This window comes from Malaclemys terrapin, chromosome 25, assembly GCF_027887155.1.
Source record: "Malaclemys terrapin pileata isolate rMalTer1 chromosome 25, rMalTer1.hap1, whole genome shotgun sequence".
Taxonomy (NCBI): Eukaryota; Metazoa; Chordata; order Testudines; family Emydidae; genus Malaclemys; species Malaclemys terrapin.
Genome location: NC_071529.1, coordinates 421,327 through 449,244, shown reverse-complemented (window position 1 = coordinate 449,244; position 27,918 = coordinate 421,327). Strand labels below are relative to the sequence as shown.

General features: G+C 55.7%; 1 protein-coding gene across 5 annotated transcripts; it reads right to left on the bottom strand.

Annotated features, from left to right (window-relative positions):
* Nucleotides 1-803: 803 nt before the first annotated feature.
* DBF4B (DBF4 zinc finger B) lies at nucleotides 804-23,597 on the bottom strand. 5 transcript variants are annotated; one of them, XM_054013997.1, is made up of 13 exons: nucleotides 23,533-23,597; nucleotides 22,840-23,012; nucleotides 21,802-21,984; nucleotides 19,402-19,452; nucleotides 18,083-18,152; nucleotides 16,943-17,013; nucleotides 16,226-16,273; nucleotides 13,132-13,168; nucleotides 11,007-11,052; nucleotides 7,892-8,008; nucleotides 4,574-4,700; nucleotides 3,788-3,912; nucleotides 804-3,196 (listed from the first exon to the last, which is right to left on the bottom strand). In XM_054013997.1, the coding sequence occupies exons 2-13, from the start codon at nucleotides 23,002-23,004 to the stop codon at nucleotides 1,825-1,827; spliced, it is 2,412 nt and encodes an 803-aa protein (XP_053869972.1). In that variant the 5' UTR covers nucleotides 23,005-23,012; nucleotides 23,533-23,597; the 3' UTR covers nucleotides 804-1,824. The 5 variants fall into 5 exon arrangements, with proteins under 5 accessions (XP_053869972.1, XP_053869975.1, XP_053869973.1 ...); XM_054014000.1 differs by having other exon boundaries at nucleotides 18,134-18,152; XM_054013998.1 differs by having other exon boundaries at nucleotides 22,840-23,009; nucleotides 23,533-23,581.
* Nucleotides 23,598-27,918: the final 4,321 nt, after the last annotated feature.

The window sequence follows — 27,918 nt, the reverse complement described above, 5'->3', positions numbered from 1 at the left end:
GCCGAGCAAGAGTCACCCAGCATGCTCCTAGCATGAGAGATGTGGGGCAGCAAAGTACACCCTGTACCCTCAGTCCCTCCCACCCAAGCAGGGGCTGGCTTGACTAGGCCTCTCAGAGCAAGCCAGCCCCTGGAGTTGCAGGACCCCCCATTCCTGACAGGCACAGACAAGACTGCTCCCACAGGCTCCCTTGGCCCTTTCATCGCCCCCAGCTGCAGATCACAGCATCCAAGCAGACGCCGTCATGCCAAGGCCTCCTTGGCAGAGCTGTGGCTCGTGGGAGCAGAGGAAGTGGCTCCTGCTCTGGTAGGTGGAGCTGGTGGGTTCACTCCTGGCTCCGGGGCAGCGAAAGCCTTTCACCACAGGCCAGGACTCCTTAGTTAGGCCAGTCTTCTCCATGCAGCCGACTGCAGCCAACCTTCACCCTCTGCACAGACACGGAGGGAGGAGAGAAGGGAAGGGAAGGGACTGGCTCCGATAGAGAAGTCCTGCTAGAGCATGTGAACAGAAGCAGCTCTACAGAGAAGGGCTCCCAAAAGCACAGATGAAGACTGGAGGGCAGGGGCTGGATGTACCTGAGCCTGCCTCCTTGGAGAAGGCCACGCACCTGCACCACAGCATGTTTGGACCCACCCAGACAGCCCCCCACCCTAGAGTGGTGCTCTAGCCCACCGAGGCCACAGGGTCCCAGCTATCTGCCTTTGCGGGCGGGGTCTGGACTTGCCTCCTGGACCTCGCACAGGGGAAGGGTTAACAGCACCTGGAGCAGAACGCCCCAGGCAGCTGCACGAGGAAGCCGCGTCTCACACTGGATCGTTACACTCAGTTTATTTTAGTTTTAATTTGTTTCTAAAACAAGCAGGAAGTTTTAAACACAATCATCTGCAATGGCCAGTGGTGACAAGAGACAGGGAGCCGTGGCCCCATGGAACAGAGCAGAAGCTAAAACAGGAAGAGGAATCGATCCAGACAGCAGCTCATTTCCCCCCCCCTCCCCATTAACTGCACCACAAGTAGGAAGGGGCCAGGGAGATGCAGAAAGAGCCGGGAACGCTGGCGGGAGCTCAGAGCAGAGTCACTTCTAGAGGACAGCAGCTCTTTCTGGGCGAGAGAACGGCAGCATTGACTGCCTGCCTTTCTGCTGCATAGGAAGAGAGGAGAAAACCCCTGCTCCGGCTGCAGATCAGACTAGGGGTGCATCCCACCTCCACCAGCCCTGCAGCGGCTAGCTGCACACTTGCTAAGCCAGGCCAGGCCACTGGCTAAGGGAATGTTGTTTTCCTGCTACTAAGTGCTCCCGTCCCCCTCCGCCAGGGGCAGGCTGCAGAGGGTGATTGAGAGCACAGGAGATACATGTATGAGCAGTGCTAATGAAACGCAACAGGCCCTTCAAAAGCCACTGTCGAGCAGCTGGACACATGGTGCAGTCTAGTCTAGGCAAGGGAGTCTGCTTCCTGGTCGCTCCACTGAGGGGAGAGGAGAGCCAGGCCACGGCTGGTCAAGGCCTGGCCAGGCCGTGGTCTGTCCCCATGGAAAGACAGGGCTAGCATGGCCCTGCTGGAGAGCCCAGCCTGCGGCCGAGACTCACAAGCAAGTGAACCAAATCTTGCCCGAAGCCTCCAGGCTCAGCTCCACCCTCCATTTGCAGCCAGTAATGATCACGGGTCTTATTCCAGTGCCCATAGACTGGCTCCAGGCAGGCTTGTGCCTTCTGATGGCTGTGGGGAAGGCGGTTTGCCAGAGCCATGGGGAGGCTCCCTTTGCAGCCGAGCTTGGGGAAGTGGGGGGAGCTCTAGCACTGGAAGGGGTCTGTGCAGCGAGTGGCTAGCTGGTCCAGCTACCCAGGCAGGCCTCAAAGACAGCGAAAGGGGCTCCTTCCGTTTCCACGCGACAGTTCCGACAGCTCTGGTCATCTCTGCATGCCCAGTCCAGCTCAGACTTCTGCTTCAGGACCGAGTAGAGATGGGACTCGTAGCCGCTGTCTCGGACGCTGATGCAGGTCCTCCGGAGCACCTCCAGGTCTACCGGCCGGTTCCTGGTGCCCTGCAGCGTGTCCAGTGAGCAGAGCAGTTGGCCGTCCCAGTCCGACTCGGAAGAAGAGGGTGATGGCCCCAGATTCGGGGCCGGCTGGAGGATGCTTTCACCAAGGTCTATGCTGGTGGGTGGCGCACCTTCAGCTACTTCAGTACAGCACAAGTGCCTGGCCTGGGGGATTGGCAGGCGTGGGAGGGCCGGCTGGACTGCAGAACAGCTGGCCTTGTCCCAGGTAGGGGATTGCAGCTCAAGGCCAGAGCCAGCCACACAGCAGGGAGGCTCCGGGGCCTTCTCTGGAGGCTGCCCCTCTGGAGTCCCTCTCTCCCAGCTCTGCTGAGTGGCTGTGCTTGCCAGGGTGGCCTCGGTGTCGTCTATAGCCATGGGCACAGGCTCGGGCAGCACACGGGTACTGTCCTGAGGCCTCCCGGAGGCAGGGAAGCTGCAGAGCCTGCTGGAAAGCAGCAAGAGCTCTGCTCCAGGAGCACCAGATGGAGCAGTGCCAGCAGCCCCCTCCGCACCCCGATGAACTGAGCTGCAGTGCTCCGTGCCCATCTGCTTCTCCAGCTGCAGGGCGTCGCTGCTCAGCCGGATCCTCGGCTTCTTTCCCAGCCGCGGGCGAGGGCTGGCGGAGAGTTTGCGTTTCCTGGGGCGGGGTGATGCTCCCAGGGGGTGACTCAGGGGCTCGAGCGCATCCTGGGGAACAAGTTCAGGGGAGCAAGCAGCTGCCTCTCCAGTCAATCCATCGCTGGCCTGGGGCCACCGGCTGAGATCAGGAGCAGTAGCTAAGACAACAGTGCAGTGGGGGCTGCTGCCAACAGCAGATCGGTCCGTGTTCCGACACCAAGCATGGGCCCTCCCAGCTGGCCCTGGGCTAGCAGATGGCCTGGCTCGCAGCATCTCAGCCCGTAGCCCCAGCAGGGGGTGCCCAGCTGGCAATTCCTGAGCAGGAGGGAGCTGGCTGACCTTCTCCTTTGGCATCTCCTCTGGGCCCCTGGAGCATTCCCTGCCCAGCATGGCCACTGCACTGAGACGCAGCTCTGCTTGGTCCTTCCTGGCCAGCTGGTGCTTCTGTCCCAGCTCTGCAGCTGGTGTGCCCAGGCCTTCCACAGCCTTTGCTTGAGAGCCACAAAGTTCCTCGTCAGCCACAGGAGAGCAGGGCACCCTGGGAGAGAAAGCGTCTCATTTAAAACGGCGGCCCCTTGCACGGACCAGACGCCAGGGCTGTGCAGCACCCCTCAGGTAGTCAAGCCCCTCTGCTCGGAAGGTGAGGCAGAGTAGACTGGGAGAGGCACTGGCTTGAAATGCAGCTGTGCAGAACTCCAGCCCAGGAGGGAAGTTCACCAGGGTCACCTGCTGGCTGACCCAGCCCCAGAGAGATGCCCCAGCACAGAGAAATAGGAGGGGTGCGGAGGAGCAGATGTATATTTTGGGCAGTGAGGGGTCCTGCGTCACAGGAGATGAGTCACTCTTGGGTAGGGCATGAGAGGGGGCTGGGAAATTCCCCAGAGGACAGGAGCCCAGAGCGGCTCGTGTCTTGAGGGTGCAGCAGGGGAAAGAGCCAGTCTGCCCTGGACACCGAAGGGAACTGGTCACCCTGACCCTGCTCTGCCAAGGGAAGCAGGGCCCCTCCACCAGAGCTGCCTGCCTGACAGGTCACGGAGCAGCTGACTGGCTGTGGATTTGAACCCCCTGTGATCTGGGCTGCCCAAGCCAGCCCCTCAAGCCCCAGGGCAGCAAGCTCCGTGTGTGTTACCTGGGGGGCGAGGACCAGGCTGGGATCTCTGCAAAGTCGTTGGTGAGCTGGGCGATGACTTGATCCACGGCCGCATACCGAGAGGCGTCCAGCGCGAACCGCCTGTGCCGGGGGCTCTGGAGGTGCTGGAACAGAGAGCAAGGGGAGCGTGGGGCTAGCACCTTCCTCCAGCAGCAGCAGGCACACGAGGGCGGGCTGCAGCGGTGCTACAGCACCACCCTGGGGAGAGGGCCAGGGAGCAGCAGTAGCTGCTTGCTCTGGAGGTAGCTGGATGGCAGCTGCTGGGGAAGGCCAGAGGCCCTCGGGGACAGGCCGTGGGGCCAAGGGGAACAGATCTGGGCACAAAGGGACAGCTGCTCTACCCCTTCGTGCAACAGATGCCAGCCACTGCCCACCAGGCTGCACAGGGCTATGGTGCCGGGAACATCCCAGGGCCAAGATATGACAAGTATGGGGCAAGAGCAGTGCCATCCACGGCTTGGCTCCCAGCAGCTGGGATGGACACCAGTGCTGGCACTCCAGGCTCCCCCGGGCCAGGAGCATGACTGCCCCCCAGGATGGCACGCTCCCAGCTCCCATGAACTTGGGCTGCTCTGCTGAGACAGGTCAGAGGAGCAGCAGAGTCCAGCTGAGCACCATGGCGCCAAGGCACACCTGTAAGATCAGCGGCTTCCCCATTGGGCAAGTCTGCGTTGGGCATGTCTGCAGAGGCTCTGCCTGCCTTGAGCCACGGGCGGGGAGACCGAGGCAGCGCTAGGCCTGCTTAGATGCCAGTGGAGCCCTTACCATCTGCAGCTCCCCGAAGGTCTCCTGGCAGCATTCACAAAACCCCTTCCTCCTCTTGGGCGCGGCGGCTGGGCTGGACCGGGGGCTCCTCTCTCTCTCACTGTGCGTCAGACAGCCCTCGGGGGCTCTGCAAGAGATCCGCATTACCCCATGCCTAGCAATCGGTTGTGCTAGGTGTGGTACAAACAAGATGGCCTCTGCCCCCAGGGGCAGACAGTATTAAGTAGGAGAGGAGACAGGGGAGCACAAGGACGCTGCGAGAACACTGCTCAGCGTGACAGGCCGTGGTCTCTGCACACCAGCAGCCTGACTGTTGTCGGGTCTGCGCAGGCACTGCAGCAAAGGAGTTAAGGTGGGATCTGAAGGCAGATAGTGAGGCAGCTGTGGGAGATCTACAGGGAGCTCCTCCCAAGCATGAGAGGCAGGGATAGCTCCGTGGTTTGAGCATTGGCCTGCTAAACCCAAGGTTGTGAGTTCAATCCTTGAGGGGGCCACTTGGGGATCTGGGCAAAATCAGAACTTGGTCCTGCTAGTGAAGGCAGGGGGCTGGACTCTACCTTTCAAGGTCCCTTCCAGTTCTCGGAGATGGGATATCTTCATTTATTTCTAATTTCTATTTCTAGGGGCAGCAGAGAAGCAAGCACAAAGGGGTGAAGGAGGCTAGCATCGCTGGGCTGATCAGAGGTTGGAGATGACCTCTTCATAGCCGAGGAGAGGTGAGAGGTAGGGTGGGGATAGGCCACAAAGGGCCTGGAGAGTGAAGACAAGCAGCTTATGTTTGAGGTGACAGAGGAGGAGTCAGTGGAAGGACACGAGAGACCGGGAACATGGTCACAACAATGGGCAAGGAGAACGACCTCTGCAACAGCGTTTGGGATACGAGAGACGCATGTGTCCAGACCAGACAGAAGGAGGCTGCAGTAATCGAGAGGTGAGATGGGAGCTCTAGGTCTGGATGGATAGGAGAGGCTGGACCTTAGGGATGTTCTGCACAAAGAACTGGTACCATTGACACAGCCTGGGTGCAAGGACCTAGAGGGAGGTCCGAGTTGAAGCGGATGCCTGGTTACAGGCCGTGGTGACAGAGAGGACAGTGGGGCGGCCTTGGTGACAGAGAGGACAGTGGGGCTGTCCATACTGGTCAAGTCACAGAGTTCAAGGCCATCAGGGACCCCCAGCTCACTGAGTCAGACCTCCTGTGTAGCCCAGGGCACCAGCCCCACCCAGCACCCGCACACTGAACCCAACCAAAATGAGCCCAAAAGGGACTGTCGGTTTGAAGGGCCCACAGACCGAGGGGCATCAGCCAAGCACCTGAGAGAGAAAATACCCAGTGCCACCTGAGAGCCCTGGTGCTCGCCAGCCATGTCCCAGCCCAGCCAGAGCCATCCTGAGGCTCCAGAGGAAGGAGGTAAACCCAGAATCCCTGATTGTGACCGAAAGCAGCCTGTACTCACATCCTACACACCACGGTAATAATCTGTGCACAAAATATGCCTTGTGAGGGACCAATAACTCGCTGATCATTAACTTTCTTGTGCGATGTCTGCATGTGACGGGTATGGAGAGTCGTGGTGTGTGAACCAGGGGCATGTTGGGGAGGTGCGCCAGGTCTGTCCCAAACATAGGGATGAGAGTCCCATTTATATCCCCCCACCAAGCTGACAAGGGGCAGAGGCAAACCTCACACTGACAAGAGGGGAAGGGGAGAGAAGAGGGCAGCATGGCGTCTATGCCCAACAGGAGACAGACGCTTGGTCTGGGTTTCACTTTTCCAGAGGAATCCACTGCAAAGGCTCCCTGGGCTAGAAAGACAGGAGCTGAACCTCCAGTGATAAGCAGCGGATGGCGTACAACGTTACTGTACTACAAGAGTATTGAGTGAGGCCTTTGCGGATAGCTAGTGACTGGTGATTAAGATCACTGAACTGGCTGGATTAACACTGGATGAGGAATTATGGATACTCCCAGGTACCAGGCTGTACAGTCTGCCCAGACAGGAGGGGATGTCACAGCTTTCTACCTGTCTCCTATGTACATCAAGCACAGAGGAATCAAACAATGGAAGCCGCTTTTCATGGAACTCAAAGGGGGATGGGAAGCCCACAGGAAGGGAAAGAACAGCAGGAGATCATCCTGCTTCTTGAAACGAGGTCATTGACCTTCAGAAGATCTAAGCAAGGACTGAAGCCATCTTTGGCATCCATCACTAGACAGACGAGTCCTTCAATCAAGGGGTGGAAGTGGGGGGGGGGAGGGAGGAGAAGGGGGACGTGAAGTCACTGGAACCGAATATAGGTGAGGAAAAAAAAGTCTTAGGTGAAAGATCTTTGCCTAAGCAGACAAGGGAAGCCAGCACCTTGTACCTTTGTGAACTTCAGCCACGGCTAGGAAGGATGACTGGTGAGAGAAACCTCATTTCCAGCCAGAATGTGTTCATGGCTAGTTTGTCCCCGCTTCTTCTTGTGCCCACATTGTCCTTCAGCTTCAACAGCTCTTCACCCCCAACATAATCAGAGACCAATCATGAGCGGTCTCCCCAGACTAAACAAGCCAATCCCCTCTCATAAGGTCAGCTCTCCATTCCCCTGGTCATCCTAGCAGCTCCTCTCGGCACCTGTTCTGGATTCACCTTTCATGAACATGGGAGACCAGTGCTCCAGATGAGGTCTCACTCAGCCCGCTGAGAAAGGAGGTAGCAGGAAGGATGGGGGGAGGGATTAAGAGCTCAGTTTTAGCCACGTTGAGCTTGAGCAGATGGCTAGACATCCATGAGGAGAGGAGAGAGGGAAGCTGACAGGAAAGTCCACGTGTTGTCAGCAAAGAGTAGCGAGCTGGTTTGTGGAGGAGATTAGCCAAAGGTAAGGGCAGGAGGAGATGAGAAGGGGACCAAGGACAGTCCTGTAGACGCCCACAGAAAGCTGGCGGAGGAGGAGCAGCAGCAAGCAAGCCCCTGAGTGCTCAGGAGTCACACGAGGGCTGCAGCTGGGTCGCACAGACCCACTCAACACCCAGCCCTAGAGGAGTCTCTGTGAAACACAGGCTTCAGCACAGCAAGGTCTGGGGATGGGGAGGCCACCTGCCAGCCAGGGGCCCTCCCCAGCCGGTTGGCAGTTTTCTGACCTGGAACAAGGTCAGAGCTCAGGTTAGCTCTGATCAGCTGAGCTGTGGAACAAAGCAGCTCAGGAGAGAGTCTCTCTGGCCCCGTGCAAAGGAGCTGGGAGTCTCTGGTGACCGCAGGGAGTCTGGGATGCCAGTGGCTCCACGGCAGCAGTGGGGCTGTAACCGCCATGCTCCCTGGCAGCCTGCACCACCTACCTGACTCTGCAGGAGCTTGAGGGGGTTTTCAGAGGCTCAAATGGGCTGGATCTATTTGGTGCCAGGAAGTTCAGGTCAGGGAAGCTCTTGAATTGGTGATAGAAGGGCCGGAACTTCCTGCAAGAACCATCAGTGTCAGACGTTAGGCATGGCCGTGACCCATTTTGGCCCAGTTCTCACTTACCTGGGCTACTACAGGATTCCCCACACCTCCTCCCTGAGCCTTCATCCAAGCACAGGGGCTCCGTGTTCCCCTCACCCCGCTTGGGGCTTCCACTTCCCCATTTAAATGAAATAAATAGGCAGCAGGTTTAAAACAAACAAAAGGATGTTTTTCTTCACACAAATGCAGAGTCAACCTGTGGAACTCCTTGCCAGAGGATGTTGTGAAGGCCAAGGCTATAACAGGGTTCAAAAAAGAACTAGATAAATTCATGGAGGATAGGTCCATCAATGGCTATTAGCCAGGATGGGCAGAGATTATGTCCCTAACCTCAGTTTGCCAGAAGCTGGAAGATGGGTGACAGGGGATGGATCACTTGATGATTCCTTGTTTGGTTCATTCCCTCCTGGGCACCTGGCATTGGCCACTGTCAGAAGACAGGATACTGGGCTAGATGAACCTTTGGTCTGACCCAGTCTGGCTGTTCTTATGTTCCTGTTTCTCTTGTTAGAATGAGATGAAAGTGGAGCCCTGGGGTAGTTTCAGGATTCAGCATGTTTACACCAGGCCTTGATTTGGCCCAGAGACTCTTCCTTGGGAGACTGCTGGGGCAGGCATCCTACAGAGCCCTCAAGTCCCCCGCTCTCTGCTTGCCCAGAGAAGGTGGGCTGAGCTGCAGGCCGAGGGCTCAGCTCCACAGACCTGTGCTGACTCCCTCTGGCAGCTCCAGCCTCTGCCCCCCATTTCACCAGCTCCCTCACTTCCATACCCATGGACAAATCCAGCCTTTGCATCCATGAAGGGCCCCCTTGACTGCAACGTGAGCAGCACTGGACAATTCATTTCTCCCTCGAGGTAGACAGCAGCTGCAGAGGTGGGGCACCACTACCGGTGGAGGCATTTGCTGCCTAGCCCCGAAGGACACTGGTAATTCCGTGAGCATCCTGCGTCCCATAGCGCCAGCTGGTGCTACCACCGGTGGAGGTGCGCTAGTGGGCAGTTGTGTACTTGATTTTTCCAAGTGTAGGACAAGGCCTTTGGGACAGTGAATCCCAAGGCAGCCTTCTCCCTGCACCCTCCCATCCCCTGTGGGAAACTGGACGGGGCCCAGAGTACAGGACGCAATCAGCAGTGTGTGAAGATCTTTGAGGGACACGGTCTCAGCTAGAAATGCCTGTTACCAGCACCTGAGATTAAGCAGATAGCATTGAGACCTAGTTCTCCTCTCACGCCTGAGCTCGGATTGCATTACACCCCAAGCTGGGGACATTCGAAACTGGTGCTGGCTATTATCGGTGTTGCGGAGGCACCCATGGCCCGTCATGGACCTGGTCCCACTGCGCTAGGCCCTGCATAAATTCAGAACCAAGAAGGCTCCTGGCCCAAGCAACTCACACTTGTTGTCAACCCATTTCACTCTTACGCCCTCACCCAGCGTTGGGTGGAGTTTCTTGCTCTGCACGGAAGATTTTACCCAAAACCTGCTGATGCTGGCGACTCCAGCCTTCGGCTCTTTGTGCTTTGTTACAGATTACTCCCAGCCCTAACATGTGCCCCTCCAGCCGTTTACTCCAAAGAGTACTTGAGGCACTCGAGTTCTGGATGCTGCCCTTTCCCACGCCTTTCTAAAGAGATGGTTTTCAAACTGTGGGTTGCAACCCAGTACGGGGTCGCGGAATGGAAGGCACTGGGTCACGGCGACTCTGGACAGCACCCCCGACCGGGCCGTTAAGAGTCCCAGCGGCGGTGCTGCCTGCCTAAGGCAGGCTAGTCCCTACCTGTTCCGACACCGCGCTGCGCCCAGAAGCAGGTCTGGCTCCTAGGCCGGGGGGGCGTGCCCCACAGGGCTCTGCGTCCTGCCCCTGCCCCTAGCATTGTCTCCGCACTCCTGGCCAATGGGAGCCAGGGGTGCAGTGCCTGCGGGCAAGAGCTGCACGGAGCCTCTTGCACGCCTCCGCCTAGGAGCCAGACCTGCTGCTGGCTGCTTCCAGGGCACAGCGTGGTCCACGGTGCCAGGACAGGCAGGAAGCCTGCCTCTGCACCCCAGCTGTGCTGCGGACCGGGAGCTGCCGGAGATACGCCTGTGCCCCAATCCCCTACTCCAGCCCTGAGCCCCTCCTCAAACCCAGAACCCCCTCCTACACCCCAAATCCCTCATCCCTGGCCCCACCCAAGCCTGCAGCCCTCACCCCAACCTTGAGTCCTTCCCACCCCCCAAACCCCTCAACCCCAGCTCCGTTGGGTTGTGGGCATCAATTTTCTTCAACCAGGTCGCCAGAAAAACAAGTTTGAAAACCACTGCTCTAAAGGATTGTATTACTCAACTGCACAATGACCTACACCCCAGAAACAACTGCTTTCTAGTAAGAAAAGTGCAACATAACTATCACAGGCCTGTAACATTTGCTACTTCCCAGGGCTAGTCACATCTGTTACTACAGGTACAAAGGCAGCGCAGCAAGTGGCAGGAATCTCCGTTCCCTGTGGCTTGGAAGGCTGCAATTCTGCAAGTCACTTCGGCAGCACACAGAGGCCCAGAGATCAGAGCCCATCGTGGTGGCTGCTGAACACAGACAGGCCCTGCCCAGGGAGTTTACAATCTAACTACACGGGGGGGGAAAGAACACACAAGAACTGCAGCCCAGAGTGCTGAAGTGACGTGTCCAGGGTCACACAGGGAATCTGGTGGAGCTGGAAATAGAGCCTAGGCCTCTGCCCAGTACTGCCACCCCACGGTGCACACAGGGTAACCTAGGCTACATTTCTGCCCCACACTTGCACTTCTAGTGCTGGGGAAGAAGGGTATCAGCAACTCAGTCGTCAATGAGGGGCTCGGAGGGTTACAAGGGTGAGGGAAGAGCCGCCTCAGGGACTCCTCCCAGCCCTTCAGCCAGGGGGTCAAAGTTCGGCCACAAAGTTAAAAGAAAGGTCAGATTGAAATGGCTCATTCACCTGCTCCGGTCCTCAATCTTCAGAAACGGGGGCTTCAGTTTTCCCACTAGAAGGAGAATTTCGTAGTTAGCAGCTGGCCTGGGCAGGCATTCCTTCCCCACCACAATGCACACCCCATCCCATTATCCAATCCCTGGCTACACAGAACAGGACTCCAAAAATCTAATGTTTGTCTCCCCCCACGCCAATATTTATAATACTTCTGGATGCTAAGAAATCCTGAAACAAGAATCAAGATCTGTTTGCCAGAGTCTGCAGGAAGCCTGAAACAATAGCCCTGAGCGGCATCAATTTTCCACTTATGTCCACCAGTGGACTCTGAAGCCTAATGCGAAGGATGGACAACTTTCACCGCAGATAGTCATTTAGAAGGCAAAACATACGATCTGTGTTCAGAACCTTGGTGGGGATGGTTCCGTCTAGAGAAGATTTAATGGACAGCTGAGAGACAGCGAAGAGTTCAAAGCTGCTGCAGATGAGCAAGCAACCAAGGTTGTTAGTTCTGTTAACAAGGGCCCAAGTTGTGGTCAGGCCCAGAGCCGAAGCGCGGCTGTTGTCAGAATGCACTCCATGTCAGGCGGACAGCAGGTACCAGTGTGTGCTGGGGGAGCGGTAGCTGAACTCAGCCTCAGCGGGTTGTCAGGATACAGACATCCTCTCATGGGGCGTCAGGTTGATTCTTCCCACAAGCAGGATTTAGGGCTGTGCCTTCCCGATACGTGGGCAGCACAAGGCAAGTAACCTGCTGTGCCCCACGCTGTGCCAAGGTGCTTGATGTTGCAGTTGAGGAGGAGGATTTGGCCAGGTGAGAAAGCATGGGGGAGTCTGATTCTTTATGATGGGCCCAGGCCTGAAAGGTGTGTACCCGCCCAGCACGGGAGATCAAGAACGTCGAGTCTGACCACCCCTGCTGGGGCTGGGGCGCCCAAGAGGCCTCTGAGCAGGTTTGAGCAGAGATTTGCATCCAGGATGTTAAGTCACTGAAGCGAAGTAGCTGTTAAAGCACAAGGCTGAGATTGTTCCCATGTAGCTGCTGGGTGCTCAGCACTTTCGGAAGTCAGACCACATATTTAGGGACCTAAAATGAGGCTGGAAGCACCATTTGGTGCCCACGAGTGGCCTGGTTTTGATCAGTGACAAACCCCACCCCCAACGGTTCAGCTTTCGCTCTGTTTGCAATCTTTACACTAGCTCTCAGTCACTGGAGGTTCTTCCAGGCCAGACAAGACTGAAGTCCCGTCAGCAGGAAACAAGGTTTCCTAGAGATCTCCGGCCATCTCTGTCCCATTATATAGGGGCAAGAGGCAGAGGGCTATTGTCTGCCCCAGCTCTGGAGGTCACCTTTTAAAAAAAGCTGCCTTCGAGGTTTAAGAGTCAGACTTGACTCCAGCCTGAACGCTTTGAAGGCAGCAAAGGCTTCTCTGAACGCTCCCTTCCCAGCAGAGTGAGGCAGGGCGAAGGCCACATGCTTCCAGGCCAGCCCCCCCATGAGTAAAGCATCATCGCTGAAGTACTGCCAGCGCCATTGGTGCTCCAGTCTGCACAACAGATCCAACGGTGCAGTGAGCCAAGTACATAAAAAAATTCCCCCCAAACTGTATGTTAAGGCAGGTCAGTCCTACATCGGTGTCAGTGGCATATTGCAGCCTTCTGCTAACAGAAGCGAGTGGGATGTGGGGAACACGTTGTCCTCTCCGGAGGAGGTGTTATTCGAGACTTCATGTCACAGCCAACAGTGGATTCAGAGAATGAAGCCGCGGAAGCTCAGTTCTTACCATGACTCACAATTCTAGAAGCCCTGCTGTAAAGTTTCTCACAGCACAGAAGAGACAAGGTAAGTGGACAAATGATTAACATGGTTTTAGACAAGATCCCGCCTGAAAGCAAGAGCAGAAAGCCAGCCACACAGGAAGCATCCTAGCTATGTTTTCAAAATGCTGCACAAGCTTTAAAGCACGACAAGGAGAGCCCAGCAAGTTTTCTGTCTGAGCTTGGACAGTAAATGGCTTTGATGGAACAGAAGTTTTTGCAGAAACAAGTCGTTTTGTTGAAACATCAGTGACCCATTTTCACAAAATCTCCCAACCAGCTCGACACCAGCTGAGAGCAAAGCTTCTGTACTGACCTTTAAGGACTCCTGGCCCCACTGAGAAACACTTCACCTAGACAGAAAAACAGACAGCATTTAGGATGGGGGCCAGCCATAGACAAGACTAGCAGCCCACTGATTCCAGAGCAGTGAGGGGGGAAGATGGCAGCATAGGGCATGCTCATCCTTAAGGCAGTCCACAGCTGCTGTGACACAGGAGTTATTGTCCCCTGGTGTTTGGCAGATCTGACTTGGTTCGCGTAGCTCAGCACTGCCTAGATCAGACTCCTGGAAAGAAGATCATACGACTGACCCTCCTAAAGCAAGGCCAGCCTCACCCGGCCGCCACCCTAGCACAAGCCTGCTGGCAGACTACTGACTGTCTACCGCATTGTGGTTTTACCTCCCTTGCCACTCGGGCGGAGAAAGCTGGAGTTTCCCCCTGTAAATTGGTTGGGATCCGGGCCTGTTGTAGGTTGGTCATCCAGCCTAGCACTAGGCCTGGGCGGCACCTGAAGCTGGCTTGCTAGAAGTATTTCAGCTTGGGTGTGCTTTTTAAAGCCAATCTAGTTATACCAGCAAAAGCGCCAGCATGGACTCAGTTATACTGAGCTAAAGGTGCCTCCTCTGCCTGCATAGAATAAGGACTTTTCTACCAGTATCTCCACATCCCCACTAGACTAGGTTATACTGGTTTAGCTATACCAAGCGCATCAGAGTTTCAGGCCAGAACCATCAGATCATCTAGTCTGACTACCTATATATCATAGACCGCCCCCACCCCCCTAGACACACCTGTATTGAGCCCAATAACTCCTTAGGCTAAAGATTTCAGCCCTCAGGAGACTAAACAGTTGCATGCCACAGGCAGAGAATAGAGGCATTAGTGGTGTCTCACTCTTGAGGCCCCTGCAGTGGCAGGGAATTGATCAGGTGACCTGCTCAGATATGTGACCCACACTGCATAGGAAGGTGGAACCCTCCTCCAAGATCTCTGCCAGTCTGACCTTGGGGGACATGCCTTCCCAACCCCAAAGCTAGTGATCAGTGAGACCCTGAGCACATGAACAGGAGACACCAGCCAGGCAATGGAGGAGAAATTCTCTGCACCATTTCAGAGCACTGATCCACCCTGTCCAGTGTCTCATCACCGGCGGTGGCCAATCACTGCTGCTTCAGAGGCAGATGAAAAGACCCAGAATACCTCTGGCCAATTGTGCCCTAGGGAACAGATTCCTTCCTGACCTCGGCAGGCAACCTGCTTAAGCCCTGAATTGTGAGATTTGATAATAATCAATGTCGTCCTACTGATCTGCGAGTATTAGGAACATGCAGAGGACAATGTAGAGCTTCCTGTTCCTCCCCATAGCCCATGAAGGAAGGGGATGAACAGGGGTTCAGAGATTCCCAGATTCCAAGGCCAGAAAGGGCCACCATGACCACAAAACAGCCTCACACACACTGGCTGCAGCATTGCTCCCAGAGCAGTATTAAAGCATGTTGCAGAAAGATTCTAATCTCACTATAGAGACTCCAAGCGAGGGTGAGTCTACCACCTCCCTGGGTAAGTTGTTCCCATGTTCACTCACCCCCAGTGCTGTGAAACTTCCTCTTACATCAAGGTGGAATTTGTCCAACTTGACCTTCCAGCCACTGGGTCTTATTCCGGATTTGGCGGTGGAGTTGAAAAGCCCCTCTCCTGATCAGAGATCTTGTCCATGTGTCAGTGCCTAGGCGCAGTGAGGAACTCACCCTTCAGTAAAACGAATAGAGTGAGTTGGAGCCTCAAATCATGAGGCTCCTTTTCCAGCACCTAGATCACGTGGGGCCCCTTTGAACTCTCTCCAGTATATCCTCCTCTTTGAGGTGTGGACACCAGAACTAGAGTGTTCTAGTAGCTGTCTTACTAAGGCCATAAAATCATAGTAATGCAGGTCTGGAAGGGATCATCCAGTCCCATGCTAAGGTAGGATTAGACAGGTGTGCGTCTAACCTGTTCTAAAAAACAAAAACCATCACTTCCCTACTTTTACCTGGGGAGGGATAGTTCAGTGGTTTGAGCATTGGCCTGCTAAACCCAGGGTTGTGAGTTCAACCCTTGAGGGGGCCATTTAGAGATCTGGGGCAAAAATATGCCTGGGGATTGGTCCTGCTTTGAGCAGGGGGGGTTAGACTAGATGACCTCCTGAGGTCCCTTCCAACCCTGATATTCCTTTCCATACTTGTCCTTTTTGCCACACTTTTACACTGAGATCTCATGTTGAGGGACATCTACAAAACTATGTCCTTTTGAGTCACTACTTTCCCCCAGTTTTCCATCCTGTACGTACAACCTGGATTCTTGGTTCTCTAGATGTATTATCTTGCATTTTAATACAGCCGAATGTATTTTGTTGGATTGTGATCATTTAACTATTTAGATCATTAACAGTATCCTTTCCTCATTATTACTACCCCAATCTTTGGGTCATCTGTAACTTTACCAAAGATTTTGCATCATCGCCTAGAATGTTTATGGAAACTAACTTGATTGGTTTTTGCGCTTACAAGATTGGTTGAAAGAGGCAATAGTGTTGATGTAACCGACTTCTGTAAGGCCTCTGACTTGGTACTGCATGATACTTTGATTAAAAACTAGAATATAAAACAGCTAGTTTTTAATCCATTTAGTGTGTGCCAACTAAACAATCATCCTCCAGCAGGTGCATTTCTAGTGGGGCCCTGCAGGGATCAGTCCTTGGCCCTACGCTATTTAACAGTTTTTATGTTTTCTACCAGGTCATTGATAAGTCATCACTGATAAGTCTGCAGAGGAGAAAAATTGGGGGTGGTAAATAATGAGGCAGGTTACTGATTGAGCATGATCTGGATTGTTTGGTAAGCTGCATGCATGCAACCACTGTGTGTTTTAATATGGCTAAACATTAATGTATACATCTAGGACCAAAGAATGTAGGTCACACTTACCCAGTGGGAGACTGTCCTGGGAAGATGCGATTAAAGATTTGGGGGTCATGGTGGATAATCAGCTGAACATGAGCTCCGGGGGATGCTGTGGCCAAAAGAGCTAATGCGATTCTGGGATGTATAAACAGGGGAATCTCGCTTAGGAGGAGAGAGGTCATTTTACCTCTATTTGCCATTGGTGCGGCTGGAATACTGCATCCAGGTCTAGTGTCTGCAATTCAAGAAGGATGTTGATAAGTTGGGGAGGATTCAGAGAAGAGCCACAAGACTAATTAAAGGATTAGAAAACCTGCCTTACATCGAAAGACTCAAGAAGCTCAATCTTAAAGAGGTCAATGGGTGACTTGAGCAGAGTGTGTAAGTACCTACCCAGGGAACAAATATTTAATAACGGGCTCTTCAATCTAGCAGAGACAGGTGCAACACCATCCAGTGGCTGGAAGTTGAATCTAAACAAATTCAGACTAGAAATAAGGCACAAATTTTTAACTGTGAAAGTAATCAACCATTGGAGCAGTTTACCCAGAGTCGTGGTGGATGCTCCAATCCTGACAGTGGTTAAATCCAGACTGGATGTTTTCTAGAAGATCTGCTCTAGGGATTATTTGGGGGAAGTTCTGTGGCCTGTTTACACAGGTGGTCAGACAAGAGCATCACAAAGATCCCTTTTGGCCTTGGAATCTAGGAATTGTTGATAAAATACTTATCGGCACTGGACAAAAACCAATCCCTATGGGGCCCTGCTCATTGACCCTGTATGTTCAGACAAGACCTGAAGTGACTTTGCTGTAAGAGGGCTGCATCCTGGGTTACTCAGGGAGGACAAAAAACACTTGTTACCAGGAAGCCCTGCACTGGGGGAAAGGTTTAGGTCAGTTACCATCATCTTCTCACTCTGCCTCCTTGCTCCTGACACACGGAACAGCAGCTGCTGCACATAGGCCATCATTTCTGTGTGGGGTGGGAAGTCAAGGAGCTAAAGTCCAGAGAAACAGAGGGAGCTTCTACTCAGCACCCATAGTGAACAGAGGATGAAAGAACGATAGATCTATCCACCATACCAGGGAAAGTGCTTTAGCGCCCTCCTCTGCCACTTTTGGGAAAAAGTGGTACTGAACATCCTTCTTCCATAGAGGAAAGAAGGACAAGAGCTAGTGGCCAGATGGGAGAGGGAGCTCTGCGTGTTGGGTGCTACAATCAGTGGGAGCTAAGAGCTTTCAGCCCTAGATGGCTGACTGCTGCGTTGGTCCCGAGAGACCAGGTGGGTGAGGGAATCTCTGTTCTTGGACCAGCTCTAGCAGCATCTCCCTTTACAGAGGGGATGCCGAGGAGGGTGCAGCATGCCTTAGACAAGCAGGCAGAAGCGGAGCTGCAGCCCACTTTAGCCCAGAAACTCTGAACTCGCGTTGGACGGGGCTAGGTATGCATGAGCCCAGGATACAGAGCCTCAGCTGTCAGCTCGAGTGCAGCACGGGTCAGCAGAGACCTAGCGCCCCAGCCCCATTGCTAGTGAGAGGCATCCCCAGTGCTCCCCTACTTCCCTGAGGATCTCGGCAAGCTGCTCTCGCGGGAGTCGCTACATGCCAGGATCAAGGCACTTCAGCAGGGCTCACGGACACTGTCGATGCTAAACGTGGTCTGTGCTTACAGAGAGGCCTTCGGGGCCATCAATCCAGCAGGGACGTGCATTTGACATACAGACCAGATGTGATCCTAAGGGGTAGTGGTGGTTCTGCACCTGTGTTTGGAACCCTTGGATCAGGAGAGGAAGGTTATAGTCAGACTGCTAGGAAAAGAACAGAGGTGGGTCTGACCAAGCCCACACCCCATTCCCCACACAGACTTTTGAAGGCCCTCCTTTGAAAGCCTGTTTCCCCCAGGGCAGCAAAGCCTCAGTCACCATCAAATTCTTGCTCCCCCCATAACCAGCCATTCACCCCCCAGGCCACAGATTCAGAAGCTAGATATTAAAGGTCAGAGTCCCATCCCCACAGCACAGAGAGTTTCTGTAGAAGGATACCATCCACATGCAAGATCCGAACCCCCCAGGAGCGAGCATTGGCAAGGATACTACTGCCACTGCTGGAGTCCTGCATAAACAAGAGGAGAGACTCAGTGATGTACAGCCCAGGGTCGAGTGGACATCTCAGTCGGACTGCTGGCCTCGACAGGCTACGAGATTATATTGTGGGTCACATCACTGTCAGGCATTAACATTAGTCTTTCCTGCCCCACATCCAAAGTCAGCAGCAGGATTTTAGCAGGTGCCATTTTGAGAACTTCTAGAGTTATAAGCCATGGCTTCCCAAATGGAAAGGCTGCAATCCCACTGCTCAGAAGCAGTTTTCTAGCCCATCTTGCCTGACCAGAAATCAGTGGTAGCCAAGATCTTGGTATAAGAGTTGCCGGCTTGCTCTTTTCAAGACTAGAAACAAGAGCTATCTTGCTGTAAAGATGGGATTTTTTTGAGCAGACAATTCTACCTTTGCCATTTCAGAAAGCTCAATCCTGGGCCAGCTCCCTGCCCCAGAGGGGATCTGTCAATTTGCAGATGAAGTTGACATTTCCAAGTCCTAGGGCACATGGTGCAGGGAAATGTTCTTACCCGGACTCAGAGCCGGAAGCATGAGCTAGACTAAGTCAGCTGTAGCGTGAGCCTTTTAGTTAAGCATCAATGCCATGTTTGTTACTGAGGGATCAGAAACCTTTCAGCACAAGGGCTAACGGCAAAGTATCTCCCAACTCCGCAGCCAGGCTATGTGGCTAACCAAGTCCATGTCCCCAGTGGCTTCAGTGCTCCCTAGGTTATTGTTAAGTCTCCTGATGCCGTTGGGATGCTCTTATAGGCCTGGTCTGCACCTAAAAGCCTCAGGTCAACCTAGCTATATCACTCAGGGCTGTGAAAGATTTCACATCCTGTGCAGCATACGAACCCCACTGTGGTCTTCCATTGACTGAGTTTGGAGAGGTGGGTAACCTACATTGACAGAAAACCCCCTTCTGTGGGAAGCATCTACATCGCAGTGCTGCCACTGCAAAGCAGTCATACGTGTTGGGTCATTAGAGCAACAGTAATGTAGCTGCCTGTATGAGCGTCCAGTCCAAGGGCCAGCACGTGGGAAAGGAATAGACCCCGTATGGGGCTGAATGGCTCAGAACACCGGGCAGCGTTACAGTCTTGCATTTTTGAACGAAGGACGTGTACTTGCAACCCAGGTGGTGTCTAGCAATAGGCCAAATCTCTGCACCGCTCCCCAAGCACAGGCCGGATTGTTGCCCTGCTCAGGAATGCTTGGCACCTACCGGTCTAGAGGGGAAGCCCATCACTGTGCTGCTCACCTGGTTCCTCATGGCCTTCTGCAGCAGCTCCTTCCCCCTGCTGATCAGAGCCTGCAGAAGACACAAGCCAAACAGCATTTAGACCAAAAGCTCTGGAGCAGCCAGCCAAGTGGACCAGTACGCTGCTGCCCAGATCATTTTAAAGGGAGAAGGAACAGATTCTCAGTGTCATCATGTACCGTGTCCCTGGCACCCCCAACCATCACTAGCACCCCTGATTACAGACCTCCAGGCAGATGCAATAGGTTTAACCTTCCCAGGAAAGGATTCTGCTCAGAGCCCCAAGGCTTCCCTTCTCCACCACAGGCTCTTCACTGCAGAGGTCCTTTGGTAAAGGACATGCTTCTCTTGGGCAGCAGTGTGACGAAGTGGGACTGTTCTTAATGTTTTCCTCAGTTTCCCCTATGCAGTTCTTAAGTATCTAGGTGGTGGGATAAGGGTGTATGGTTCCTGCAGAGCAAAGGGCCAGTGTACATAAATGCCCTCCTCTGCACCGGTGCCAACTGAAGGTGTTGGAGACAGATCAGGTGACCTCCTGGCCCAGGAAAGAGATAAAGCCCAGAGAAGGAGGGCAGACAGGGGTCTGCCTCACTGGGCCCCAGAATGGACCCGGCGGAGGGGTCCCGTTCGCTGGACCTAGAAGCTCTGTTTTAGACTGTGTTCCTGTTGTCTAATAAATCTCTCTTTTACTGGATGCCTGAGAGTCACGTCTGACTGCGAAGTGGGGGGGTACAGAACCCTTTGGCTTCCCCAGGACCCCGCCTGGGCGGACTCGTGGGACGCGCACGGAGGGACATATGCTGAATGCTCCCAGGAGAGACCCAGGAAGTGAAGCCGTGTGAGCTTCTTGCCCTGAAGATAGTCTGCTCCAAGGGAGAGGAGGCTCCCCAAAGTCCTGACTGGCTTTGTGGGGAGCACTTCCAGAGCATCGCCCGGGGATTCCATGACAAGCAGCAAGTGGCTTTTGTACCCTGAGGCTCTGCCCTATGGGACTAAAAGTCTGCCAGGGACACCTACAGTCCGTCCGGCCTTCAGCATGTTGGACCAGAGACTATAGCACAGGTCAGGTTAACAGTGCAGCAGGAAAGCCATGGATGGGACTCTTGCTAGATCTGCTATGGAAGCCATTTGGCCTCTGCCTAGACATGCCCAGCAGAGGCCATGTTGCAGTAGGATGCCCTGTCAGACCGCAAGGAGAAGCAACCTTGCTCTCTAGTTTGGGGGTGGGGCTCAAGCCATCTGACCGTGTACTATTTCTTTACTACTCTGGGCAGCCCTGGCCAGCGCCCCGCCCGGTGCTGCATGTTCTACTGTTAACATTTCAATGGAGTCAGCGTGTTTTACAGGTCGGGAAGACCTTGAAGTGCAACACGGAGCCCCTTTCTCTTGACCTGCCAGCTCCTTCCTCTGGCAGCACGGCTGCTTCCCAGCCCACCCATATCTGACCCCTGCTGCCTCCACCTTCTCCAGTGTAGCCTCCCACCTCTGAGGTGCAAAGAGTTCAACTTGGATCTGTTGAGTCAGCCCCCTGCCCAGACAGGGACTTGCTGACTGAGAGCAGAGTTGGCACGATGCAAGCTGGAAGTTCTAGTAGGGGACCCTGGATGTCATCCTACCAGCTCCTCGGTGATCATTCCTCTGCTCTAGTGACATTTCTAAGCCTGGGGCAAAACCCAGTGACATGCAGAGCTAGTCCCTGCATGAATGCGAGGGGGAGGGGCACCATTCACATCCATCCCACCAGCCAATACCAGAACAAGTCACACAAGAGGAAATTAGAAGTAAATCCATACAAGAAACAAGCTCCTATTATCTCCGCTGAGCAGTGGGACTAATCGGCCAAATAAACAATTTCTTCCAGCTTTTAGGCTGGTGCAGAACATCTGTACCCTCTAGCTGAGGCAGCAAGGCCTCCCAGGCTTCCAGTCTGTAGTGACCCTGAAGGGAAGTATCAGCTTTTATGCCAACATATCCTACTACAAACCTGTGTAAATTCCTGTGGTATTTATCCCTTTACCACTGATTAGCAATAGCCTGGGTGTGTGGGCCATTTGCTGAACTGTGGGAAGTTTGTCTGCCACCCGAACATTTCCAGTTTTGATTAAGAGCTGTATGCTGTTGGATGGTGCTGCACCCCAGAGGCAGCTGCACCGATCTCTATGGGCACTTTGCAGAATGTTTGGAGATTAAAAATGCTATAGCAAGATTTGGCATTGAGCCCCTGCCCAGAGGGCAGGGCTTATTTAACGGAGTGTAAACAGCACCAGGATTGGGACAGATGAATAGACAGGTGTTCTCAGTGCGGCAGACAAGCTCTTCTGCAGTTGCTGCTCTCAGGCTCTGCTCCCCACGAGCCGCTGCCCCAAGGCTTAAGGCTGCCTGGGCCTTCTCAGTTCTTACACTATCTGCTGGCTTGTGGTGAGGCCCCGCATGGCTCCCTTTGGGCAGAGTCTTTGCCTTGGCATCCCCTGAAGCTGCACTGCTCTGCTTCTCAGTCTGTCTCCGAGGCCCGCTGTCCAGTTTGGCCTCTTTGCTGCTGGAAACCACATAGCTGATTTCTTTACTCAAGAAGCTTTCAATCACCTGGACCAGAGAAAAACAGAATCAGCTGCAGGGCTGACAAGTCCACAGCAAGATCTGGAACATCTTGGTAACCAGCAAAGCAACCACCATCTTCAGCTGCCTAGATGCAGGAACAGTGCTGTGTGAGCCCTAGTCTTTAAACTAGGGATTTTTCCCCTTCCAGCTCCATCCCTTACTGCCTTCCAGCCTTAAGGCCTCCTCCCCAGTCACGCTAGACTACTAATTATATGCAACTGAAAGATACTTTGTAAGGACTATATTGGTCAGCCTAGTGAGCTGGGACACTTGAGAATCAGTTTACACGTGTACTCAGAACCCTTCCCCAGCATTAACCCCAGTGCGCCCAGCCCCCAAATGCACGGTTCTTGAAAGATTGGCTCTTGATGACTTCAACAGCTCAGCTCCCATTTAATGAGCAAGTTTTCACAAGAGACCAGCACCCAACATGCATCCAGTGGCTGAGCTCCTGAAGAACTGGCACCACTTGGGGGAACTGAACGCTCTTGAAAACCCAGCCCCACGTGAATAGACCTACAAGCAGCTCGTGATGGACAGTCCCCATCTTTGGGCTTGAAAAGAGCATTCAAGACTTCCTGAGTCCTGCAGATGGGAGCGCAAAGGGTAAAGTGACAGGGCCGGGGCTTTCCGGGAACACATTCCTACCCACCACCATTTCAGGTTAAGGTTTGGACTAGAGGCGCTGCATTTCACGCCCCCCACTCAAGTCCATTCAACAGCTCTGCCCCTTGCCAATGCAACACTCCTACAGCAGCAGCAATTGGAGTCTTTGGCTCGTCTGGCGCTAGAATGGAGCTGCTTCATGCTCTCCAACAGGCAAGGTGCCTCCATACTCACCCCACCCAGCTGCTTTATTGTCACCACCAGAAACTCCACATGCTTGTTGTTCGGCAGGTCCAGGTAGAAGGATTTTCCTAAGAAGGGCAGGTTCTTGGATGACCCAGTCACCTCCTGCTGTTTCTCTGGGGGCCGCCTTTGCCTTTTCTCGGATTGACAGCCCATCCTACCTGCTTAAAAAAAAACAGCACAGCCAGCCAGAGCGTCAGCCTCTCCGAGGAGCAGTGGGGAGAGCACAAGGGACTAAGGGGTCAACTGCTTTGGGTTCCTTCTGCCCAGCACACCGGAGAGACAAGCTGCGATGCCGCACAGAACACAAGTCCAGAGAAGAAAGGGTTACAGCTCAACTCCTTGCCTTGGTCCCCCCGCCCCTGCTGTCATGGGGGGGGGGGGGGGGGGCGTGTTCTGAACCCGGTGTCGCCCCGAGGCCATCGCCCGACACAGGTCAGTCCCGTCTCTCTCTGAACCCCGCCGGGCGGGGGGGGGGGGGGCACGGCCGGGGCTGAGGGGGGGGGGGGGGGCCCGGCCGGGGCGGAGGGGGGGGGGCACGGCCGGGGCGGCGGCGCACGGACAGACGCTCACGGCCTCGCCCCCCAGCAGCGGGGCGGCGCAGCGGCGATGAAGGGCCCCCGCACGCCCCGCGCCGGTAACGCGCCGAGGAAGCGAAGCCCCCAGGCCCGGCCCTCACCTCACCTCCGCCCCGCTCCGCCGCCTTCTCCTCACGGCGGCCGCGGCGGCCGATTTAAATTTCCGCCCCGCCCCCTCCGCCGCCGGAACAGCCAGCGCGCTACGGCGGCTGGGGAGGGACCAACCGCCTCCCTGCACAGCCCGCGCCCCCCTGACGCTGGCGCCACGTGGGCTCCGCGCGAGAGGGGCGGGGCCTGGCGATGGGCTTTGGGCCCCTTCCCCCCCCAGGCACGCAGCGCCTGGACTGGCGCCTTGTCGGCTTTGCGTCGCGGCGCAACGTGCTGGCGTCACGGCAGCGCGAGGACATGGCCCCCTCGTGGGAGGGCTCCTTAAATGGCCTGTTCCCTCGCCTGCCCCCCCCCCCCCCCCCCCCACGGGGCCTGTTCCCTCCCCCCCTCGCCTGCCCCCCCCCCACGGGGCCTGTTCCCTCCCCCCCCTCGCCTGCCCCCCCCCCCCCACGGGGCCTGTTCCCTCACCCCCCCCTCGCCTGCCCCCCCCCCACGGGGCCTGTTCCCTCCCCCCCTCGCCTGCCCCCCCCCCCACGGGGCCTGTTCCCTCACCCCCCCCTCGCCTGCCCCCCCCTCTCCCCACGGGGCCTCTTTCCTCTCCCCCCCCTCGCCTGCCCCCCCCCTCTCCCCGGGGCCTGTTCCCTCACCCCCCCCTCCCCTGCCCCCCCCTCTCCCCACGGGGCCTCTTTCCTCTCCCCCCCCTCGCCTGCCCCCCCCCACGGGGCCTGTTCCCTCACCCCCCCCTCGCCTGCCCCCCCCCCCGGGGCCTCTTCCCTCTCCCCCCCCTCGCCTGCCCCCCCCCACGGGGCCTGTTCCCTCACCCCCCCTCGCCTGCCCCCCCCCCCACGGGGCCTGTTCCCTCACCCCCCCCTCGCCTGCCCCCCCCCCACGGGGCCTGTTCCCTCTCCCCCCCCTCGCCTGCCCCCCCCCAACGGGGCCTGTTCCCTCACCCCCCCTCGCCTGCCCCCCCCCCAACGGGGCCTGTTCCCTCTCCCCTCCCTCGCCTGCCCCCCCCCCCAACGGGGCCTGTTCCCTCTCCCCTCCCTCGCCTGCCCCCCCCCTCCCCGGGGCCTGTTCCCTCTCCCCTCCCTCGCCTGCCCCCCCCCTCCCCGGGGCCTGTTCCCTCTCCCCTCCCTCGCCTGCCCCCCCCCCTCCCCGGGGCCTGTTCCCTCTCCCCTCCCTCGCCTGCCCCCCCCCCCAACGGGGCCTGTTCCCTCACCCCTCCCTCGCCTGCCCCCCCCCGGGGCCTGTTCCCTCACCCCCCCCTTGCCTGCCCCCCCCCCTCAACGGGGCCTGTTTGCAACAGCAGCAGGTGCGGGGCCAGGGGCAGGAGCAACATTGACCCACGTATGTCACAGGGTCGGATAAGCTCAGATGAAAGCACACTGCCCCATTACTCTCTGGGAGGGGCCGGCAGGGCTAGGTCAGTGGCAGCGGGGGGGGCACAGGGTCTCCTTCGCTCAGCTCAGGGCACTGTGTGGTTAACAGGACACTTGTTTTCCTTGGCGACGGCGTTGTCTAGCTGTTCCTCCGTGACGCTCCCCAGTGCAGCAGGGCTCTACCCCTGCACCAATGAACTACGCCAGGCCACGCTGCAGGGACGGCGCGAGGAGAGGTGGCCGGGCAGCTTCCCCTCAGCAATCAGCCCCATGGCCATCGAGATGCTCTTTTAAAGTCACTTTCCCAGTCAGGAAGCTGCAGAGGGGCCAGAGTGTGAGACCGAGCAGCCCACCTGCCCCCACAGGCCAGCCCATGCCATGCCGGCAGCTCAGTGCAGGGCACGTTCCTGGTCACCGAGCTCAACGCCCATGGGCTCACCTGGATGGCGTGTTCCTCTGCCTAGGACGGCAGATCAGCCCCTTAGCATGGGGCTCTGCAGACCCTGCCCGTGAGAAGGGTCCCGCAGGACAGAGAGCGGATCATGCTAGTGCAGGGGCATCAGGTAGCAACCAGAGGGGAGCACGGAGATGAAATGTCCAGCCGTCTCTGTGGTGGAAAGGGTCTCTGAGGCTCAGGGCAGGAGGCTACCAACCCTCAGGGACCCGCTCTGACTCCTGTGCTCACGGCCCTCCAGGGGCTAGTGCAGACGGGAGAGGGGCACACTAGTGACAAGGCACCTGCGAGGTCAGAGGTGCAGAGCACCCCTGCCATCCGGAGACCTGAACTGCCCTCCACACCAACCACATCACTCCTCCAAAATCCCAACCCGGCCTGGCCTCTCCCCGCTCATCTCTGGGACACTCAGTGCTGGGCTAGAGCGCTGGGAGCCATCGTGTGAGGAGATCGTCTGCACATGGGGATCTCGCTCACCGTCATCCCTCACCCTCAGGAGGGGACACAGCACAGACCCGCTGAACCCCATCGCCCCTCGGAAGGGGGCTCAGGCCCAGCCAGATGTTCAACAAGGATAAGTGCAGAGTCCTGCGCTTCGGAGGGAAGAATCCCAGCACCGCTACAGGCTGGGGACCGACTGGCTAAGCGGCAGTTCTGCAGAAAAGAACCTGGGGATTACAGTGGATGAGAAGCTGGATACGCGTCAGCAGTGTGCCCTTGTTGCCAAGAAGGCTAACGGCATTTTGGGCTGTATAAGTAGGGGCATTGCCAGCAGATCGAGGGACATGATCATTCCCCTCTATTCGGCATTGGTGAGGCCTCATCTGGAGTACTGTGTCCAGTTTTGGGCCCCACTCTACAAGAAGGATGTGGAAAAATTGGAAAGAGTCCAGCGGAGGGCAAAAAAAATGATTAGGGGGCCAGAGCACATGACTTATGAGGAGAGGCTGAGGGAACTGGGATTGTTTAGTCTGCAGAAGAGAAGAATGAGGGGGGATTTGATAGCAGCCTTCAACTACCTGAAAGGGGGTTCCAAAGAGGATGGAGCTAGACTGTTCTCAGTGGTAGCTATACATAAGCAGCCTCCCAACAAATCATTTTGGGAACAAGTCGAAAACAATGGCTCACTTCCAGGCCCCAGGCAGTACCATCACTGCTGTTTTGTCACTGCTGGGAGCCTAGAGATTAAAAGGGACACCAAATGGTTAAAAGAATAGTCTGGAGAGAAAGAGAAGGGAGTGTTGAGGATGTAATGGTCTCAAGTTGCAGTGGGGGAGGTCTAGGTTGGATATTAGGAAAAACTTTTTCACTAGGAGGGCGGTGAAGCACTGGAATGGGTTCCCTAGGGAGGTGGTGGAATCTCCTTCCTTAGAGATTTTGAAGGTCAGGCTTGACAAAGCCCTGGCTGGGATGATTTAGGTGGGGTTGGTCCTGCTTTGAGCACGGGGTTGGACTAGATACCTCCTGAGGTACTCCTGTTCTCCTGCCATACACAGGCAGCCTGGACAGGAGTCAGGAGCTGTTCAACTACAGGCTGAGCAAGTGCAGAATGGTGGTAGAATGTGCATTTGGCCGTTTAAAAGGTCGCTGGTGATCGTTATTGACTCGCTCAGACCTCAGCCAAACCAATCTCCCCATTGTTATTGCTGCTTGCTGCGTGCTCCACAATCTCTGTGAAAGTAAGGGGGAGACCTTTATGGCGGGGTGGGAGGCTGAGGCAAATCGCCTGGCTGCTGATTACATGCAGCCAGACACCAGGGCAATTAGAAGAGCACACCAGGAAGTGCTGTGCATCAGAGAAGCTTTGAAAACCAGTTTCATGACTGGCCAGGCTACAGTGTGAAATATCTGTTTGTTTCTCCTTCATGAAAACCCACCCCCTTTATTGACTGATTCTCTGTAAGGAACCCACCCTCCCCCTTCCCCGAGCTTGCTTTCAAACCAAATAAAGTCACTATCATTTAAAAATCATTTATTCTTTATTAATAGATTATAAAAAGAGGGAGGGAACCCGGGTGGGGTTTGGGAGGAAGATCGGTGGGAAGGAAAAGGCCACTAAAAAAAGGTTAAAAAAATGACAGCCTTTTGCTTGGGCTGTCCACTGGGGTGGAATGGGAAAGTGTACGGAGCCTCCCCCCCCCACGTTCTTACAAGTCTGGGTGAGGAGAATATGGAACATGGGGAGGGGGGAGGGGGGTACAGGGGCTGTAGCGGCACTCTGTTTTCCTGCAGCCGTTCCTGAAGCTCCACCAGACGCCGGAGCATGTCTGTTTGCTCACGCAGCAGCCCCAGCGTTGCATCCTGCCTCCTCTGACTTCCTGCCGCCACCTCTCATCTCGAGCGTCTCTCCTTTCCTCACATTGGTCCCTCCTGTCCTCACGTTGGTCCCTCATGTCCTCATGTTGGTCCCTCCTGTCCTCACGTTCACTGGTTTCTTTCCTATACTTTGAAACCGTGTCCTTCCACTCATTCAGATGAGCTCTGTCACTGCGGGCGGATTCCATAATTTCTGCAAACATCTCGTCTCGCGTCTTCTTTTTCCGACGCCTTA